Source organism: Gossypium hirsutum, chromosome A06, assembly GCF_007990345.1.
Source record: "Gossypium hirsutum isolate 1008001.06 chromosome A06, Gossypium_hirsutum_v2.1, whole genome shotgun sequence".
NCBI classification, from domain to species: domain Eukaryota; kingdom Viridiplantae; phylum Streptophyta; class Magnoliopsida; order Malvales; family Malvaceae; genus Gossypium; species Gossypium hirsutum.
In genome coordinates, this window is record NC_053429.1 from 10960774 (window position 1) to 10983127 (window position 22354).

The window sequence follows — 22354 nt, forward strand, 5'->3', positions numbered from 1 at the left end:
CATGTCGAAACCAGACCTTTGATTTGATATACTAAAATAATAAAGGCACTTAGGTTTTAACCCATTTACCCCATAAAAAGCCTACCCTCATAATTAACCCTTAGTGAACCCCTTTGAGCTTAACAGCTATTTTTTTAATTTACCCTAAAATTTAACCCCTATCTCATAGTTTTTGATTCGTTGAGAATTTTTCCCAATTTATTTGAGCCCTTTTTTGTTGAGAATTGATTTGGTTAATTGCCTAATTATTTTCTTTCATTCGAATCTTATAATTTTCTCTTATACAATTATTTATTCTTATTCTTAAAAAAAAATACATACATACATACATACATACATACATACATATTGGTAGTAATTCTTTTTTTTTTAAGCTTAAGTATTTAATTCCATATTCTGAGATGAAGCTCATGTTTATTCAAGTGATGTTAGTTATTTTCTAGTTTGGTAATTTATCAAGTTAATCTCAATTCTAACCATTTCTTTTTTAACCTTTATCCACACCTTAACCCAAAGCCCCGTTACAACCATTCAAAGACCTTTTGATTTGTGCATTATCTCATTTATAGTGGTGGAGAATTTGATTTTCATGCAAGCCTATGGTAATAATTTTTAATGTTTGACTAATGAGTGCTTAATCATTGAATCTTAAATATATTGAGTGATTTGAGTAAACCTTTAGTGAGGATGTCAACCATTGTCAATTTGGAATTAAAGATAATTACTTAGATAAAGGAGGATGCCTATAATTTTATGATTAAAATATTCAACTTCGACTATTTGAAACTTTAATGTTCTTTTAGTTAAATTTTCAATGTATGATTGCTTGTGGATAATTTTGAAACATTATTGATGAGAATTATAAGTTGAGAAGAATTTATTTTAATTGTAAGTTGAGGATTTTGCTTGAGGACAAGCAAATGCTTAAGTGTGGGGATATTTGATAAACCGTAATTTATACATATTTTTATCCCAAGATTGGCATATTTATGAATGATTTCTCCTTGGTTTTAGTGAATTCGATGCTCCTAATCCTTTAATTTCATGTTTTATACTCAGGAGAGCTTAGGATAGCAAAAAGAGCGAGAGACGGGCCAAAAACGGACGAATTGGGCTTAAATCAGTGTTTCACACGGCCTAGGCACTTCTACACTAGTGATCCACACACCCGTGTATGACACACGGGCAAACCACACGCCCGTGTGACATGGCCGTGTCGACTAAGAACCAACTCAGTATTGCACACGGTTTGAGCACCTTCACACGGGCATGGCACACAGTCGTGTCTCTGCCGAGCCCAAGCCTAGTTCTATTCCAAAAAGGGCACTTTTGTGGGTTTTGAAGCATTCTAAAGCCTATATAAACACCCTAGAAGAGAATTAGAAAGGACACAGAGAGTTGAAGGCAGAAAATACTTAAGAAAAGCCATCAGAATCACCTCAGAGCCAGGATCTACATCAAGACTGAAGATTTCCATCCAATTTCCTAGAAGTTCTTTGGGTTCTTTATGTTTTGTTGTTTTCCAAACTTTGAGATGTTTTCCATTATTATTATGAACTAAACTCCCTAAATACCTAAGGGAGATGAAACCTATGATGAATTTTATTACTCTTTGATTTATATGATAAATATTTGTTCTTGTTATTAATTGTGAGTTTTAACCCTTGCTTTAATATTCCCGGATATTAATTCAGGTTCTTGATGTGCTTATTCAGTGGAGCAAAAGTCCCTGTTTAAGATTAGATCATTCATAATTAACCAGAGTTGCATGCAATCCTAAAGATGGGACGACATAAATCTGTCGGATTAGAGTCAAATCTAATAAGGGAATCCATAGATCGAGTTAATGCGACAATAGGGGTTTTAATTAGAAAGAGATTTCAATTAATCAACCTAGAGTCAGTTGTTTTTAGTCTCGAAAGGGATAATAACATAAATCAGGGATTTCTACGGAATAAGTCAAGTGAATAAATCGTCTAAGTCAAAGGTAATAAGTGAAGTCTAGGTGGATTCTTTCTTGGGTATTGTCTTATCCATTGGTTTTTTCTAAAGTATTTTCCAACTTTCATCTCTGTCGTAATTTTAGTTAAATTAGAAAATTAGTTTAGTTTAAAAACATCATTTAATTCTTAGGCTAGATAATAAAAAGATAGTAATCACTAGTAATTTTAGTCCTCGTGGATACGATATTTTCGGTCTCGCCATAACTATACTACTGTTCGATAGGTGTGCTTGCCTTAAGTCTAATTTTTAGTTAGTTTCACGACCATCATCAGCCATGCTGAAGTAAAACAATACGGTACTCAGTATCTCATCAGATTTATCTGAAGCAATAATAATACGACACATAGTGCCTCATCGACTCGAAGTCGAAGTATACCTGAACACTTCCAATCCTATGGCATGCCAACTATATCCGACTTAGCCCTATACAGTTAATAGGGTATTTCAATACATAATTCAATTTCCAATCAATATACAATTTCAATCCATTCCAATTCAATACACTTTTCAATCATACACATACTTTCACAAAATAATTCAATTCAATGTCAATATATCAAACTCACCTCAATTTTACTTACCATACATAATAATAAATACAAAAAATAATTTTAGTTTTCGGATTATAGAAATACAAACCATATTTTTCAAGCTAATCCTCGTTGACTTTTTCCTTTCTTTTCTTAGCTGAGGTCTTCAGCACCGCGTTAGCTACGGAATTAAAACAATTAAAAATTATTAATACACTACAATTTCATATTAAATATTTCAATTTACATTCAACTTTTGTATAATTTTCAATTCAATCCTTAATCAAAACTAATTTTATTTTATTTACAATTTCCTAATTTCACCATAAAACCCTAATTTCAAATTTCTTTCAATTTAATCCCTACTACATAAAACTTATAATTTGTTTTACAATTCAATCGTTTTCTCAATTCTAACTAAAAATTCTATCAATTCAAAGCATAATTCTTCAATTAATTCAACATAACCCACATCTAAAAATCAACTAACTTTCAAAATTTCCACTTATACCAAGTAGTATTTTGTTCTAGAATTTCAAAAACATCAAAATTACAAGAAAATGGACTAAATTGACTTACCAATTAAACCTTGAATCTTTAAACCCTAGTTTCTCCCTTTCTTTTTCTTTCCCTATTCTTCTCCCTTGTTTCGTTTTCCAATTCTGTTTCTTTTTCATCCTTTTGTTTCTTTATTTCTTTTATTTTATGTTATAGAATATAATAATAATATAATAATATCTTTTACTTAAATAATAAGTAAATAATTAATTAATATATGCATTTTATTTTACCACATGTATTTCACTATCACCACACACTTGTCACTTATAGTTTTATTGCTAATTTAGTCCCTTGACTTTTCTTGATTTTATAATCCAACTTTTACCCTATATTCAATATAGTCCTTATACTAAATTAACCTTAATTCAAGCTTATTCATCTAACCAAAACCTAATTAACCACACAACTAACTTCGTAAATATTTTTAATAAATATTTACGAATTCGTTTTACGAAAATAAAGACTGAAAATACAATTTTCCAATTACCGTAAATTTAAGGTCGTTACATAACATGTCCAAGATACTCTACCTGAGTAGCTCCAAAAATGCACTTAGATCGCTTAGCGTAAAGTTGATTAGACCGTAGCACTTGAAGCACCTCTTGTAAGTGAGTCAAATGGTCAATCCTTTTCTGGGAGTACATGAGTATGTCATAAAAAAAAAACAAGAATTGATATCTTTAAGAAGGATCGAAAAACTGAATTCATCAGTAATTGGAAGATAGATAGGGCATTAGTTAAGCCAAATGACATGACCAAGAATTCATAATGGCCAGCATGAGTTTTAAAAGCGGTTTTATACACATCCTACTTATACATTCGACTCTAATGATAGCCTGAACGCAAATCCAATTTCGAGAAAAAATTTGCTTGCCCCAATTCATCATAGTCAAATTGGAAAAATTCCATACAATTGGACCAAGAGATAACAGCTAGTGAATACCAAGCACCAAGTCAAATCCTTTCACTGATAGAATTAAGAAAGCAGTAGTAAAATTATAACCTTATGCTTCCATGAACTGCTCTGTACAGACCTTGAGTAGACAATCCAACCCCATTTGCTACCATCACTCATAAAGTACTTCCTGATTCTACTGCCAAATTTAACTTTTTAGCCATCTTAAAATCTATAAAATTGTGTGTGCTACCAGAGTCCACTAACACAACCACTTCAGTGTGACCAATAACATTTGAAAATCTCATAGTGTTATGCCTCTGCAACCCTTGAAGAGCATGTAATGACAACATAGGAGTAGGGTTTTTGGAATCTGATCTGCTAAATCCAAATGCTTACAATAATCTTGAAATTTTTCAGAAGATGGACTCTTCATGTCAGAACCTTGTTCCCATAGTGGGTCAATAATAAGCTGGTATAGTTGAAACTTAGAACATTTGTGGCCTGGTGAGTACTTCGAGCCGCACCAAAAACCAAAGGCCCTTCTTCATTCTTTCTTCTAACTCTGCTTGAGACAAAGACTTGGATGGAATTCTTTGTTCAGAGTTACCATTCACTGACCCCCTAATTAGGCCGAGCTTCCTATCCCTTGCTACACCTTAGAAATAAAAAATAAAGGTCTCGATGAACTAACTCCACTACCAGCAGTGAACCCCCTTTTCACCGGTCCAAGCACAATATTCTCAACTTGCCTAGATAAATTGTAACCCTCCACCAACATTTGAGGCTTAAACAACCTGAGATACTAACCTATTTCAGGTTTTAAATTACTGATGAATATGCTTAACACATATGTTTCAGGTAGATTCAGCTGATTCAACAAACTCAGAAATCGATCATGGAACTGATCAACAGATTTATGTTGCTTAAGAGTTACTAACTCAATCATGGGATCAAGGAAGGAATCAGATCCAAAACACTCCCTAAGTCCCCTAGCATACATCTCCCAAGTCAGCTAGTGCAACCCTCCATGTCTGTGTACAAAGAAGTGATGCCAGACTAGTACCTTCCCTTCTAGATGCAACATAACCACCCTAACCTTAACATGTTCACTTATCCCTTCAGCCTCAAAATATTATTCTAACTTAGACTACCACCCTCTAAAATTACCACCATAAAAGTGTGGACAGTTTACTCGAAATGAGGTATTCCCAACTTCCAAAGTTCCTCCTCTCAAGGACATACTTGAATGTCCTAGATCTGGTATATGCGACACTACTAGGTGTTCCTTTATTAAGAAACCAGGAGGAGCGCCTAATATACCTTTCCCTTTACCAATCATCACACCAGTAACTGTAACAAGAGGACTTTGTCCAGAATACTGCTCAAATAAAGAATAAAGTTCAGATCGTATTTTCGACCGAACCTCAGACTTAATTCCCTCTTGAAAATCATTCAAACGCGCATCAATCCTTGCATCTAACTGAGTGAATTTGACTTGCAGTTGAGTAAACTCTCCTTCCATTATTCCTAGTTCCTTTTGTATCCTTGTAGTCACCTTCTTCACGGCCATGATAATCGACAAAGCTCTGATACCTTTGTTACGTAATGGATCTAGAACAGAAGAAAAATAAAGAGAAAAAGAAGAGGAGAAATTGAGAGAGAAGAGAAAAAGAAAATAGTGAGAATATTAATTTGAATTTCATAACTGTTTTTGGACTGTAGTTACAGGTGTATAAGGCAACCAAGTAACAGACTCACACTAACAGTAACAACAGGCTAAAACACATCGTTTTAATAATATGGGTTTCGAGCAAAACAACCCATTTAGACTAATGCTAAAATGCATTGTATAACTCAAATAATAACAGAAGTAAAACGCAGCGTCCAACAAAATAAATAACAGCAATAACGAAAATATAAAAATGAAAAAGACCGTTGAAACTATTCCATAACAGATAATAGTTGGCGATGAAGGGGAAAGGTTAGTGGTAGAAGAGGAAAAAGGAAAGATAATGCCAGAATTCAAATAGTACAACAATAGTAAAGAATCTTGATAAGTATAGGGAGTTTTTAGTAGCTATTTCTGGAAATAAATGACCATGTAAAACGAAAGAATATGAGATAAATAAAAAGTTGAATATGAGAAGAATTAGGTTTCCCAACTCTACTTTTAAATTTTCAATTCATGATTGGGTGAACTATTTGAACGATGTAACCAGAGGCTTCTTTTTATCGTTGTTCATCTTCGAAGTTAGGTTCCACCTACCTTTGCATCCTTTCTTTTGAAAGGCACTGAAGGAGTATGGCATAGCCTCTGATCAACTGATGAACTTCTCTTGGTATATCCTCGTGTGTTTCCTTATTAATTGTCATAAAAGAGGCAACTTTCCAATGCTAAATGTATTTTGTATGATTTACAGACTTACCATATCCAACATCATGTGCTTGAAAGGTATGATGTATTTCACACCTCATAAAGAGAACTGAGAGATAATAAGCAATAAAATGAACAATCTTCATCTTGATAAGAAAAACTAATTTTTCATCAAATAGAACAGTAAAGAGTTGTTTGATTTTTTAAAGAGTTGTTTGATTTTTCTATTTGATGGTTCATCCTAAGTAGCGAATGTTGCACCAAGATTTCAAAGTTGAAAATGTATACAAGCAAACTTAGTATGCTCGTTACAGATGGGGTTACCCATTGAAGATAGAAGAGTTGGTAACCATAGAAAAAGTTTGGAAATATTACTTAGAAGAGAAAAGTCCAACAACTTTAAAGTGAACTTAGTCAAAGAATAAATGTTGATGGATTAGTATCATGTAAGGAAGCTTGGCTATGTGGTGTTGATGAATAGATAAGGTTGATTATGTTAGGGAAAATTAAAGAACCCGAAATCCAATTATTGTAAGTGTCATAAACGCTAGTGATCATGAAGATGTATCAACAAGTTTTGGTGATCCTAATAAAGATGTTGACACTAATGTTGTTGCTGGTGCTAGGATTATTGGAGCTCGCAACACTATGGTCGAAATTGCTAACAGTGAGATTCTTTCTCTAACATTATGGAGAGCCAATCCTACATTCTTGTGATTAATTTAACTACCTTGAATTTGAACATAACTCCTTTGAGTACTTATTTTGGCAAAACTATACCATGTAGTTTACACTTATAACTCTGGTGTGTGTAAAAAATCAGTAAATCACAGGCTTCTTTTTCTTGAATTAATCTTGTATATATTTTATCATTTTTAAAAAGTTTAAGTTTTTTTATTATAAGAAATCCTCTAAAAAACACTATGGATATCTTAGCTATGGTTAAAGATATCTTAAGGAAGAAAAGGCCTAAAAGCAAGCCTAATAGAGAAGAAAATCCTTCATTGAAGAAACAAAACACAACTATTGGTCAAGTTTGTATTGGCAAGGATGTCATTTTTAAAAAGAGGATATCCTTACAAGAAACTAGAGAATCTCTTCAACCAGGACAAAATGGTTCTCAGTTGAATAAAGAGAAGGCTTGGGAGGCCAGGGAAGAATCTCACCAAAAGAAAGGAAAAGACCTAACTTACTAGTGAAGGGATGAACCTTGCAAAGACTGGGTGTCAAGACATTTCAAGGTCTCTTTGTCTACTACTGAGAACAACAAACCTTAGTAGCCCCCACTCCCACTAATATTCTGGCAACTAACCCTTACCGAACAAAAAATCACAAAATGCGTATCCATAATTTAACTTTCTGTTAGCCTTACGAACTAGAAAGACCAAACTCGAACTAACAATCTCAACCGCGTGGGTTGTTTACATCCGATTGCTATTTCTCTTGATGGAATCCAACCGACTACTTAATTGGACACGTCAAGGTATTCTTTGGTAGACTAAAAATGATAGACAATTAACTCGGTACTTCTAACTATACGTCTATCAACATCGAATCAATGAACTCTTTTTGACTTGATGTCAATATTACTTTATGAGCTGACAGTGTCTATCTCCTAAACCGGAGAAACAACAGGTATCAAAAGGAAGGCTTTTAAATGTGGGTTCGGAACTCACGACTCTTTACTAGATTATTTATTAGTCTAAAACTATAAAAAAAATCAAATAAAAAAATTGCGCAATTTTGCGCGAGTCAAAAGATACAAACATAATTGAAATTTGCACTTGCTTTTAGTGCCACGTACAGGGGTTCAAAACATCCCTCCTGCTACGCATATATATAAAAATATATTAAAAATATAAAAGCTTAATCCTACTTTAATTTAATCTAATCTAATCTAATCTAATATTAAAGAGTTATTTAAAAATAATTAAAAGATAAAATAATAAAAAAAATTAAAATATTATCCTAATGAAAAATTAAAAATATCATTTTTACTAATAAGTCTTCAAAATAAAAGTTTCCAAAATAGATAATTGTTCATCAACTTTGTTCTTTAGCCTAAAAGTTTTACAACAGCTCGCTTCTTTGCCTCCTTTTTATTTTTTTTAGATTTATTTTTACACTTAATAAAAAATCAAATAATAAGGTCAAAATTAATTAAATCTAATTTAAAAATATATCAAAATTAAACACAATAAATATATAAATTGGACATATTATCAATAAGTGCATATTTAAAAATAATTTAGATTAGAAAAAAAAAATTTACTTAAAAAATGTCTATTGCCACCCATCTCTCTTTCTTAAGAACTTACCTCGTGCATAAATTTTCCAATATATTCCATAATCGTCTTGTTCTTTAAAAGCTTAAGAATAAATTGTTTGATGAATCAGGAAGGTAAATGTTCCTGTAGGCATGGGTGGAGGCACAATGACCCCACAAAATTGACCCAAAAAGAAATATTAAAAAGTACTTATAATTTTATTTTTTTAAAAAATTATATAATTGGTAAATCGACTTATAAATTTTTTTGAAAATAATCCAGAAAAATTTATTTTACACAAACTTCAAAAATATCTACTAAAATTTTTGAAATGAATTATTTTATAAAACAAATTAATTTATAAAAATAAATAAATAAATCTCTTTCTACTATTAAAATTTAAAAATCTCTAATCTTTTTATTTTCCTTCAACACTCATCACTTTTCTTTCAAATTTCTCTTATTGTCACACACGCTCTTTAAAATTTTTACAATATAGGTGATCAATCTTTCATTACTTTCAAGTGGGTCTCGCTAATATAGTAACAACTCTTCTTTTATTTTCAAGCTTTATTAATTAATCTCTAGAAAATTAAGATTATGGTTAACCCCAAAAAATTAGAATTGTGGTTTTTCTTGTCATGGATTAGGATCTTTCATGCAAGATTTAGATTTTATTTATTAAATGAGTTTGGGATATTGATTTTGTATGAGACTCCTAACATCTTGATTGTATTTATACAAATAGGATTGATTCTATTTATACTCTGAATTTCTTGAATATTTATTAAAAATTTAACATTTTTATCTGAAATAGTTGTTGTTAGTGTGATTATTGTGAATCTTGTATTTGAATGTGAATCTTGTATTTGAAAATTGACATATTGCATTCTTCTGATATTAGTGATTTTAATTTTTGTGAAAGAAAGTTAATAATTCTATGTTGGCTTCCATAAAAACTTTTGAGTTTAAAGTTGATATTTATTTGTTATAAATGCTTAACAAGAATGGAAAATGTTTTAAAAGAATGTTTAATAGTGAAGTTGAGTATTTTCTAAATGTTGACTTGCGTTGATTTTGCTAGTTGCTACAACAGGGGTGGAAATAATATTTTTTGCAATAAAATTTGTGAAAGAATCATTTGAGGAATTGAATTTGAGATCAATGGATGAATAATTATCTGATTATATAACTTGAGAAAGATATTTTTAACAACGTTGACAATGAAAAGATAATTTAGCTGTTTTAACATATCAAAAGCATCATGAATAATTATAAAAATAAAGCATGTATCATTCAAATTTATTTGATGTATATTTTTTTTAAGTTACTCTTTTAATAGTTTTGTAATAATATTATATTGGTTTATCCACAATTAATATTATGCATGCTTTTATATGACTTTTACAAATATTTTAAAGCAAAATAAAACTTGTAATACATAAAAAAATTATTTCCATTATTTATAATTTTTATATTTTTAGATTATATATTTTTATGAATTTTTAAATATTAATTTTTATAATTTTTAAAAGTTCACGTATATTTGATAAAAGGAAATATATATTTTTACAAAAGACTGTCATGTGATGCTATTTGATTGGCCACCAATTTTTTTAGTGTTAGTTAAAAATTGTATCATAAACTAAAATGTAGTAATACTTAAAGTATCAAATTAGACAAAAAAAATTTAAGTGTCAAAGTGAAAAAATAGTATACTTTAAGAATCGAATCGTGAATTAAAACTTTTATTAATGAGGTTATGATTGTATTGATAAGATGGAAATTTTAACTAATTTAGGTTCAAATCTTACCATAGTTTTGGAGAGTGATTTTATTTTTTCAAAAATCTAAATTACTTATAAAAACACCCTACTTATTATTTCTTTTGTTTTACAATTTTGATTTATTTGTATTTTTTCAATGCATTAATATTTAATTAATTTGTAATATTTTGATTTTAATTCAACATGATTGCTAAAATTCCTCCAAAATCTAAAAAAAGACTAAAATATTTTCAAAAAAAAATGATAAATGATATAATATTGAAATGAATCGCAGCTAACATTACATATATGGTATTATCACTCAGGATTTCAGTTTCTGTTTCTGCCTTTGAGATATTATTAGCATTAATTTGATTATACTTATGGCTATATACATTTCATTATTCTCTCTCAAATTGGTCAAGCTTATTACTTATCGGTAATCTCTTAATATTTGTTATTTGTATTTTCATAAAATATTTAATATGTTATTTTTACTTTAAAAATATTTAATATGGTACATGAATTATCAATACGCGTTTTATTACGATATATTTATTTTCATAAAATCTTCAATGTAATACCTGTATTTTAAAAATATCTAATGCGATATTTGAACTATCAATATATGTTTTATTACGTTATCTCGTATCAGCAATGTTAGTTAATTGTTAAATTAGTCAATGAAAATTTAACACATAAAATTGTTTTTTTCTAAATCATCAAGTCTGCATTAATAATATAACATTATGTGAAAAACTAAATAAAAATAATTTAAAAAATGACTAAAGATCTAATTAATAAAAAAAAGTAAATACTAAACTTACAAAAAAATACATGTACCTTCATGGATAATAAAAAATATACTTCAAAAATAAATTAAAAATAATATTTTAAATGTGAACTCTTTGGAGAAGATGACCATTTACTTGAATGGAGAAAATGAGGTTTTTGCATATATTTACTCCTTTTATTAACCACATATATATATTTTTGGTATAATGAATGATATCCCTATCCTTAATTATCTAGGAGAAGGTGATATTCTAGATGCTGTGGAGAATTTTTCATATAGAAAGTTTTTTAATTGAAGAAGTCTTCATTTTTTGTCTTTGAGATAAGCTTGATATTGAGTCTTAGGTCCATACTAGTATCAAGAGTAAAATAAAATAAAATTAAGATTGTGATTAATAATTATCAAATAATTGATAAAATGAACTTTTTTATTTCACAATTTATCAAGATAAAAAAAAAAGCAACTCATCCAATAAAAAAAAGGAAGCCCTTTGGATTGGATGGGACTAAATGAAGAAATATTAATTTAATTTGATTTTTTTGTTTAATTTAGTTATTTATTTATTCTAATTAACCATATTGAAGTGTCATGGGGCTAGAATTATAGTCTGACAAACCGCGAGACCTTAGACAATTTCTTGGGTTCAAATTCGTCTAAGTCAGCCTTGCTCTTGAAAAATGAGAATTCTTGTAAAAATTCAATGTAACACCCTTCACTCGTCACCATCATCGAATTAGGATTATGGGATGCTACAATAAATAACATAACAGAATCATGCTATATCAATTCAAATTTCTCTAAACGATTATTAATCATCAATCATAAAGTCAAGAATAGGTTATTCATACAATATTAGGGTTAAATCGAGCTTACAAAAGCTCTAAAAATAATTCAGAATAAAACACGGACTAATTTGAAATATTTTAGAAAAATGTTGCAAAAATGCAAAACAGGGGTCACACGGCTATGTCGATAGGTCGTGTAACTAACTGTGGCCATGTGGACCTAATTGTAAAACTTTGCAAACATTCACACGGCTGGGTAGCCAGGCCGTTTGAGAGACTATGATCGTGTGTACTTAAAACCAACCTAATTATATAGAGCACACGGTCGTGTCACTTGCCCGTTTGTGACACACGGACATGTGTTAGACCATATATAACATTATAGACCACCTAAAGCATAACACAAACTAACCTTACGGAAATGACCTATAATGCAATCAATATCTAACGTAAAAACTGTCCCAAAACTTGATCAATTCATGATATATCATAGCATAAAATCTTTCCTAAACATACAACCAATATACCTTCATTGGCACGAACACAACATTAGACTCAAGTCATTATAATTCAAACCAAAGCCCTTAACCATTTCATACCACATTTTATTTCATATTCATACTAACATCTAAACTTTGCCATTACTATTAACCTTCTAAATACCAAACTTGGCATCAAACCATTCATCACATAACAAGTTATCACATAAAATTTTATGCAAGCATAACTATACCAAAACACATTCATCCACTTATACAAGTTTAACCATCCTATGTACATGCCACAAATAACCAAACTCGAAACACGAAAAGTCTACCAAATTGAGAGCCAAAAGGTGTGTGCTTCTCATTTATCCGATTGACACGTTTTGAATGTCCAAAATCTACAGGAAAGTAATAACAAGAAAATATTTAAAATACTTAGTGAGCTTATACAATATAAACAATTACTTACTCCAATTACTTATCACACATTCAATTCATTATGCAAAATAAATATCCCTATCAAGATACAGTACAACAACATCATATACATAAGGCTTTGAGCTCTAACCATGCATATAACCTCAGTTTTCCATTTTCTATCATAATCCAACTTATACCTTATATCCAAATCATATACATTACTTTGCCAATATCCAATGGCATATCATCACATTTTCATTCACAATATTGCTCAATGAAACTTTGTAAAAGAACTTCATACACAGGTGAAAGTAATAATCCAGATTACATGTTTGGGTTAAACCTACACAAATCGGATAATAGTGTCCAGTCACCCGTAAGGTTGAACCTACACAAATTGGATAATAGTGCCTGGTCAGCCGTTAGGATTGAACCTACACAAATCATATAATAATGCCCGATCACCTGTTAGGGTTGAACCTACACAACATATAGCCTGACCAGGGCTTAATAAACCTATATTCTCGAGTCTGCAACACATGCTGGAGCTCAGAACCCGCTGACAATAATCCGTAACCTCGTATATGAGACTTACTAATTTCATTGGTATTTATTTCACATTATATCACAATTCACAGTCACCAACACTCATCATTGCCAAATCAAATATAACATATTAGTATTAACAATTTAATTATACTATGAGCTTACCAGGGGCTAACAACAAAAGTAGAAGTGTTAGTGAATAGTCTGTAAATTTCTTTTTTCCTCTTTTATCAACCGTCTTGTTCAAATCTTGATCTATAAAATAAATTTATTTCAATTTAATCACTCAAATATCATATAACAGCCTATTACAAATATATGTAAGCTCAATTTTATTATTTTGGTTAATTTCTTCAAGTTTAACGTTTTATTCAATTTAGTCCATAAAATCAAACTTATCATAACTTTCAAATTTGGACTCCAAATTTTAAACCAACTTCAAATATCCAATTACAACCTCCTATTATAAAAAAATACAGAAATTACATGCCAATTTAAAGATATTAATAATTTAGTCCTTATGTCCAAGATTAACAAAAATCACTTTATAAAACAGTCATATTTTCCATCAAAGCTTCAAACTCTACCATAAACATTCAAAAACTTCAATTAACATCAACGAAAACTTTAAAAATCTTTAACAGTTTTGAAAACAGTGATACGGATTAATTGATCCTAATTACAACGATTTCAAAAATATCAAAATTACAAAAAAGAAAAATATTGATTTTGACTTACATGCATCAAAACAAAGCTCAACCAAAAGTTAGTATTCTTCTCCCATGAAAAATTGGTGGTGAAGGAAGAAAAGAAAGATGATAATGGCTACTTTCATCTTTTTTTATATTTTAATATACTTTTAACTAACCCTAAAGATTAACAAATAAATTGTTAATTACTAAGCATGACTGTCCACTAAAAGTTACAATGGCCTAATTGTCATTTTGGCCTTTGTAATTATTTTTTTCCTATTTAATTAATATCATTTAATAGCAATTAAGTTTTATAATTTTTATGATTTAATCATTTTTCCCTAATTAATCATCCAAACTCTAAAATTTTCAAACCAAACTTCAATTCACTAAAATAGTAACTCCGTAAATATTCAACAATATAATTTACAGACTTGTTTTATGGAAATGAGGTATCAAAATCTTCTTTTTCAAAATCACTTGACTTTCGGTACGCGTCACTTGTATCTTAACTAACTAACCATTTAATAAAATTTATTATATTACGATTCACTATTATACTGTATTTAGTTCATAAATATTAATTAAATATATTTATAGACTCACTCGTCAGAATTGTGGTCCCAAAACCACTATTTTTTATACTACTAAAAAATGAGTTATTACATTCTCTAAGGCACCGAAACAAAGTAGAAACAAACTTGAAAGAGAAAAGAGTCACGGATGAACAGGAAAAGCCTAAAAAAAAATAGTGCACACCAAGTACTTGAGTAAATGCTTTCGAAAGTATTCTATTACTTTGAAGGTTTACAATTGAATGAATACAAATGAGAGAAAAACCTCTATTTATAATTGAACTCTCTTAAATCCAACGGTACAGATTGAGTTACATCGACAGTTAAGATTTGTGCCTAAATATAAAATGAGTCTTAAGGAATTTAAACTCTATATATTTTTATCCCTCAGGATTTATATTAATTACCCTGATAACTCTAACCTAGACTTTTTAAGTAGATGAACTTCTCCATATGTTCTACGAATCGGGTCAATTTGAGCAGGTCAAATGAGTTTCATTTAATAAATTGACCTCCATGACACATTCTGTACATAATGGTCACCAGCTTCGATCTGCGACCCATGTCATGTCATTGAAATCTCATCCTAACGTTCCAAATTAGCGGTTTGCATCCACAAATTGAAGGTGATAACCAATAGATTTTTAGACCCTATCAAGAGATCTCTAAACAAACCAATCGAAGCAACCTTCGATATACATCATAGCACTCAGCGACTCAATCTTGAGGTTGAAGAGAAGTAGGTAAAAGACACAACCTTATCTAAGTCCCCTATTGATAAAAATCTCATTGTCAAGGAGCCGTTCACTTGTGTTAGAGTATGAGGAAGGCGTTCATAGTCTGTTAGGTTGTTATGCGGTTATAGTAGGGTTAGCATTGTTAGCTGCAGTTAGCTCAGTTAGTTCATTTAAGCACTGTATATATATGTGCTATTGTAAGCATAAAATAAGTAGTAATTCCATTTTTCAAGAAGCAGTTTCTGATTTACATTTCTCTGTTGAATATGCTTCATTAGTTCTTACCTTCCTTTAGATATTTATACATCTTCTTTAGATATTCTTTCATGGTATCAGAGCTTCACTCCCTCAAGAAAGCTAGTCTCTCCATCCGATCTTATGTTGATAAAATAAAAAGATTGTGTGCTCTTCTTGCAGCATTCGATTCTCTGATTTTTGAGGCTGAACACACGGCGGTGTTACTTGCGGGTCTGTCGGCTGAGTCTGATGCGGTTGTCTCCTTCGTTTCCCTTTTTTCGGCTCCATTACCGTTTCAGCGAGTAGTTGATGCTCTCGTTGACTGTGAAGCTCGTCAGGAGAGATCTGTTCAAGATGTTTTATTGTCTGCGAATCTTGTCGAAGGATCTGTTCAAGGGGCAGATAGCTCTTCTCCTGGCTCTTCTTGTAACGGATGTCCTCTTGCTCGTGGCCGTGGTCGGGACTTTCATCCTCGGGTCCAGTGCCAAATCTGCAGTCGATTTGGTCACCTTACTCAAAGGTGCTATTATCGTTACTATCGTGATGAGCAGCTGTCGACTAATGCTCCGGTAGTGTCGCAAGGAGGATCAGTCTTTGGTGTATCTAGGGATGATTGGGGGCGAAGCTCTCGCTTTCAACAAGAACATGGTTAAAATTGGATGGCTGCTGGTCAAAATTGGTCTGCACCACCACCTGTTTATCCCAGGTCGAATATGGAGGTTTCAAATGTGGATTCATGTGGGCCACATGCAGTGAATTTCTCTCTTGGCCCAACTTCGTTTGTGCCACATGAAAATAGGCCATCTAATATTGGTTTACATTCGGCTTATGGACACTGTTCTTTGGATGATCTTTATGAGAATACTAGTGGACTGCCTACTCGGCCAAATGGGCAAAATGATTCAGGATTGGTTTTTGGGCCTCATGGATCAGTGAGGCCTCGGTTAAATGTTGGGCCAAATTCCTCTGGACCAAATGTTAACTGTGTTAATCTTGATAGGCCCTTACAAAATAATGCCCCTTCCATCCCTTGGCGCACAAAACCGTGGGCCTGGGTCTTTGATGTTGACTTTTCTTCGTACGACTCATCTCAGTTCATAGGGATCCCTCAACTTCCTAAGTTGCATGCTTCGAATTTTTCTGATGGCACGGCCTATGGTTCAAATTCTAACGAGAATGACTCGTATGTTCCGTTGCCGGTTGGGAGCACGTCTTGGTGTCTTAACTCCAGGGCTACTCATCATGTGTGTCAGAATGCCTCGGGATTAAATGCCTCCACTTCTTATTTAGGTAATTCCTCTCTCCTAATGGGAAATAGAGCCCCTACTCGAATATCCTCTGTTGGCCATGCGGTTCTGCCCACGTTGAATAAATTGTTGCATTTGTTTAATGTTCTCTGTGTGTCGACTATTCGCAAGAATCTTATGTTGGTTTCTCAGTTTACATCTGATAATAATGTGTTTTTTGAATTTCACTCTTAACATTGTGTTATTAAGGATGCCCAGACACAGGCGGTCTTGCTACGGGGCCAAGTACGTGATAGTCTCTATCAGTTCACTGTTGGTCAATCTATCCCTTCTGCTAAAGCTCCGTCTATTCATAATACTGAAGTTTTGCCTTGTTCTGAAAATAACACTGTTTTTGCACTGTGGCATAAACGACTTGGACATCCGGCTGCTACTGTTGTTACTGCTGTCCTTAATAAATGTAATATTATTTCTACTAAGAAATGTTTAGAAAATGTTTGCGTAGCTTGTCAAAAAGGGAAAGTACATAAATCGCCTTTTGTATCTTCTACTACTGAATATTTAGACTCTTTTGAATTAATTGTCTCTGATTTGTGGGGTCCAGCCTCGGTTCCATGTGAAGGTAATCGGTACTATGTTTCTTTTATTGGTATGAGCAGTCGTTTTACTTGGGTTTATTTTATTAAGCGTAAATCTCAGGCGCTTAGTACTTTCTTCAGTTCCAGAAAATGGTTCTTACTCAATTTGGCAAACACATTAAAAAGTTTCAAAGCGACTGAGGAGGAGAGTTTCAGGCCTTTGCGTCTGTTTTAGCAAGTCAGGGAATTCTGCATCGTTTATCTTGTCCACATACTTCCGAACAAAATGGTGTTGCTGAGCGGAAGCACATAAACATTATGGAAGCTGGGCTTACTCTCTTAGCTCAAACCAATCTTTCTATGATTTATTGGGGTTATGCTTTCTGTTGTGCTGTCCATTTTGTCAATCGTCTACCCACACCTGTTTTGCAGGGTCGTTCTCCTTATCAGGCTTTGTATAGGACTGACCCTACATATGATCATCTTCGCGTATTTGGCTGCTGCTGTTTTCCGTTCCTGGGGCCTTTTCTACAACACAAGTTGGAGTTCCGGTCACAACTGTGTACATTCTTAGGTTATAGCTCTCAACATAAGGGGTATTGCTGTCTCACACCGGATGGTAAAGTGGTCATTTCCCGTCATGTGGTCTTTGATGAACAACGTTTCCTTTTCTCGTCACCTGCCGTCAGCACTACCAATAATGACTCTGCTCTCAATGGTTCTGTTTCTACTTATGTTCTTGTTGTTCGATCTTCTGCTGCTCAGACACCTGTTCAGCCACCTGTTTGGCAGTTTTCCACTCCCGATCAATCTATTCATGTTGACTCCCATGCTGTCTGTAGTGCTCACAATCCGTTCTTGTTGTTGAGTCACCTGAGGTTTCTGCCCCTCCTCTTGTTAATATTTATCGCATGGTCACTCAATCTAAGGCATGAATTTTTAAACCCAAAGTTCTCTATGGGAAGCTGATAATTTCGAACCTCGCACTGTGGAGGATGCTCTTGCACATCCAGATTGGAAGTTAGCTGTTCAAGCTGAGTTTGATACTCTTTCAGTCAACTCTACCTGGACTTTGGTACCCTTACCCCCTGGGCGGAAGGTTATTGGGTGTAAGTGGTTTTTTAAGGTTAAGAGAAATCCTGATGGGACTGTTGATCATCGAAAGGCCCGTCTGGTTACTAAAGGTTGTTCATAGGCCCCTGACTGTGATTTTAAGGAGACTTTTAGTCCTGTGGTCAAACCTGCTACTATTAGAGTCATATTATCTGTGGTTGTGTCTAAAGGGTGGAGACTTTGTCAAGTAGATCTGAACAATGCATTTTTAAATAGGGACCTCACGGACGAGGTGTTTATGCAGCAACTTCCAGGGTATGAGCAGTCTGGTCCTAATGGTGAGCATTTGGTATGTCGTTTGACCAAAGCTTTGTATGGCTTACGTCAAGCTCCACGTGCCTGGTTCAACAAACTAAAAGGTTTTTTTCTTTCTGCGGGGTTTACTCTGTCTAAATCTGACGCATCGTTATTTGTACGTGTTATGACTACCTCCACTTTATATGTTTTGGTTTATGTGGATGATATTATTATTACTGGTGATTTGCCAGAAAGCATTGATGTTTTTGTTCAACAGTTGCATCGCGAGTTTTCTCTCAAAAATATGGGTGATCTCCATTACTTTCTTGGCATTGAGGTTACGCGAATGTCTACTGGTAGTCTCCACTTATGTCAACGGAAATATATTTATGACATTCTTGAGCGCAGTGGACTGGCAAATGCAAAGAGTGTGAACACACCTATGATTAGCTCGTATGTTCTTTCCAAAGATGATGGTGAACGTATCAGTGATCCCACCGAGTATAGAAGTCTGGCTGGAGCTTTACAATATATAGTTTTAACTCGCCCTGATATTGCATATGCCGTGAATAGGGTGTGTCAGTTTATGCATGCTCCAATTTCTGAACATTTGGTAGTATTAAAGCGAATTTTGCGGTACTTATGTGGTACACTTAGCTATGGGCTGGTCTTTCGACCCTCTGATCGGTTGTCTTTGATGGGCTATGCCAATGCCAATTGGGGGTTCGATGTTGACGATCGTCGCTCCATGACTGGGTATTGTGTATTTTATGGTCAAACCCCTGTTTCTTGGTCCTCCAAAAAGCAACAAGTCGTGTCTCGGTCAACGGCTGAAGCTGAATATAGAAGTTTGGCTGCTGCTGCCAGTGATGTTACCTGGTTATTATCTCTTCTGAAAGAATTACATTTGTGTTCTATAGATGTTCCCGCTCTCTGGTGTGATAATTCTAGTGCCGTTGTTGTTGCTGCGAATCGTGTTCTCCACTCTAACTTCAAACATGTGGAGTTAGACCTGTTTTTTGTTCGCGAGAAAGTGGCTGCTGGCTTGCTCGTGGTTGGTGAGGTTTCGGCATGTGACCAGGTTGCTGACGTTCTCACCAAGCCACTCTCTGTTTCATCCTTTGTGCGATTTCGAAATTTTCTACGGGTCTTTCCACTAGAGAAGATGGGAGAATGTTAGAGTATAAGGAAGGCGTTCATAGTCTGTTAGGTTGTTATGCGGTTATAGTATGGTTAGTATGGTTAGCTCAGTTAGTTCATTTAAGCACTGTATATATACGTGCTATTGTAAGCATAAAACAAGTAGTAATTCCATTTTTCAAGAAGCAGTTTCTGATTTACATTTCTCTATTGAATATGCTTCATTAGTTCTTACTTCCTTTAGATATTTCTACATCTTCTTTAGATATTCTTTCAACTTGGATAAAATTTGACACTCAGGAAATGCAGGTTTGGATCCACAATATCATCCACTCCTCAAACCCCATCTTAAGCATAAAAAAAAATAAAAAAATCAAGAAAGCTCCAGTCTACTGCATCATGAGCCTACCTCAAATTCACTTTGAACATGACTCCCTTGAAACCTCACTTCTTCATGTAATCAATTGTCTCGTTCGCAATCCGTAATCTGTTTACTCTATTTTCTTCTGGTACATTTAGATTTTATAATAATTTATGTATAGATGTTGATATATTTTAATCTTCTCATTTCCGTTATATATATACATAAACATATTATAGATTATAAATCATGTCAAAATTTTAAGAAATATTGAAAACTTTAACAACAAAACTACACAAAGGAATTAATAGATATAAATACACACACAAAGGAATCAAAGAAAACAACTCGATACAAAGCTCCGGAAGAAAAACCCGTTTTTATTACAGAATTCATGAAACATTTAAGTTTGTTGCTTGTGCTCTCTCCCTTGCATCGTTCTTGTTTCCTTTTTTATCCTCAATAGAAGGAAAAGAAGAAGAAAATCATACATAAATGGAATTGGAATGCCGAGTGGCATATATTATAAACATGCAAAAGAAGATTACGTTATACAAAATCATGACTTACGTTTGTTTGAGACAATTTTCTTGGTCGGTTTACCAAGAACCCCACAAAAGCCACATCCTGAGATCTTAGGAGAAGGAGGATCGATGGTAGGGGATGCCGCATTTACCGACATACGTCCATTGTGTCCTTCGGATCCGCTGCGCGTCATCAATGCAACTGATCCTCGGTTTCCTTGATTGGTGTTAAGCTTTTTCATTAGGTTCAAATCCCCCGATAAAAACTTGTCGTTCCATATCAACCCTGACGAGCCTTGCCTCCTAAACGACGTCGTAGACCTCTGCAACTTCATCTCCATGATGATCTCTTGTTTCCTTTCCTCAAATCTTGTTGTTGTTATGGATTAAGTTTTTTGGGAATCATGTTGTTGAGTAGAGTTTTTAATTGGAAGGTTGAGTTATGCGGTGTAGGTCCATGGAATGAGAGGATAAAACAACGGATGCTTACTATTTTCAATAACTAGATATATGCCCGCACTTTGTTGCGATATGAAATGATATTTTTTAGTAAATTTAGAAAAGAAGCAAATTAAGTAAAAATATATATGTCAAAATTAAGCCTGCATCAGATAATATTAAATCCAGAACATGAGAAACATAATTGAAGTATGAAATCATATGTCTCGTATCATATAGATTTGAACATAAACATAAGAGTTAATTTTAATGAAAATGGGATAAATATAAGATAAAAAACCGTGAGGGGACAATGCCAATATAAGTTCTTGGGCATTTACCTTGTGATACCAATAACATGAAATGCCAAAATAGAATCAGATCTAAACAATCGTTGAAGACATTGGTGAATTTAGGTTTGCAATATAATGTAGAGGAGAATATATAGGATGGTGAGAAAAACTAAAAAGAAAGGACTAATAAAGATGAGTATGTTGTGAATTGGAGGATCTTTAATTGCTGCATTTAAATTGTATTTTCAGTCGATATGATTGTTATTATAAGGTAGATCTTGTTACAAATATATTTACATTAATTTGGCTTTATGTGAATATTTAATCTCATGTGCAACATATTGGAATCAATAATATATATGTGAAAATTTACCTTACGTACATTACGATAGTTTAATTAGAATTTTTTGATTCCTCCCTAAGAGCAATTTAAGCCTAAGATGAAACTTTAATACATGACCTTGCCTATGTGTCACTTGTCAGCCTGAAATTGCTTCTTGCCATATTTGCCAAATATTCTTAATTCGGCGTGAATTTAAATGCGTTGAAATATATTATTTTTTTATTTAAGAGTTAGAGGTAAAATTATAAATAATTATAAGCTTTATATAAAAAAAATTATAACTCATTTTTCATACACTAGCATTGGTAGTTTTATACTTATCATTATTAAAAATAGTACAACCCCAATTTTAGCATTTAAAGTTATCCTTAAAAGTCCAAATTCATTATTTAACTCTTAAACATCTT

At 32.8% G+C, this 22354-nt stretch overlaps 1 protein-coding gene across 1 annotated transcript; it reads right to left on the reverse strand.

The window, feature by feature from the left end:
* Positions 1–20709: 20709 nt before the first annotated feature.
* Positions 20710–21346, reverse strand: LOC107963273 (uncharacterized protein At1g15400). Its single transcript, XM_016899832.2, has 2 exons — positions 20920–21346; positions 20710–20797 (listed from the first exon to the last, which is right to left on the reverse strand). Exons 1-2 carry the CDS (start codon positions 21212–21214, stop codon positions 20742–20744), a joined length of 351 nt encoding a protein of 116 aa, XP_016755321.2. The 5' UTR covers positions 21215–21346; the 3' UTR covers positions 20710–20741.
* Positions 21347–22354: the final 1008 nt, after the last annotated feature.

Coding starts and splice junctions, on each gene's coding strand:
- LOC107963273 (XM_016899832.2), bottom strand. CDS start 21,214: ATGGAGATGAAGTTGCAGAGGTCTACGACGTCGTTTAGGAGGCAAGGC. Junction 20,798..20,919: donor GAAAATTGTCTCAAACAAAC/GTAAGTCATGAT, acceptor AGGATAAAAAAG/GAAACAAGAACGATGCAAGG.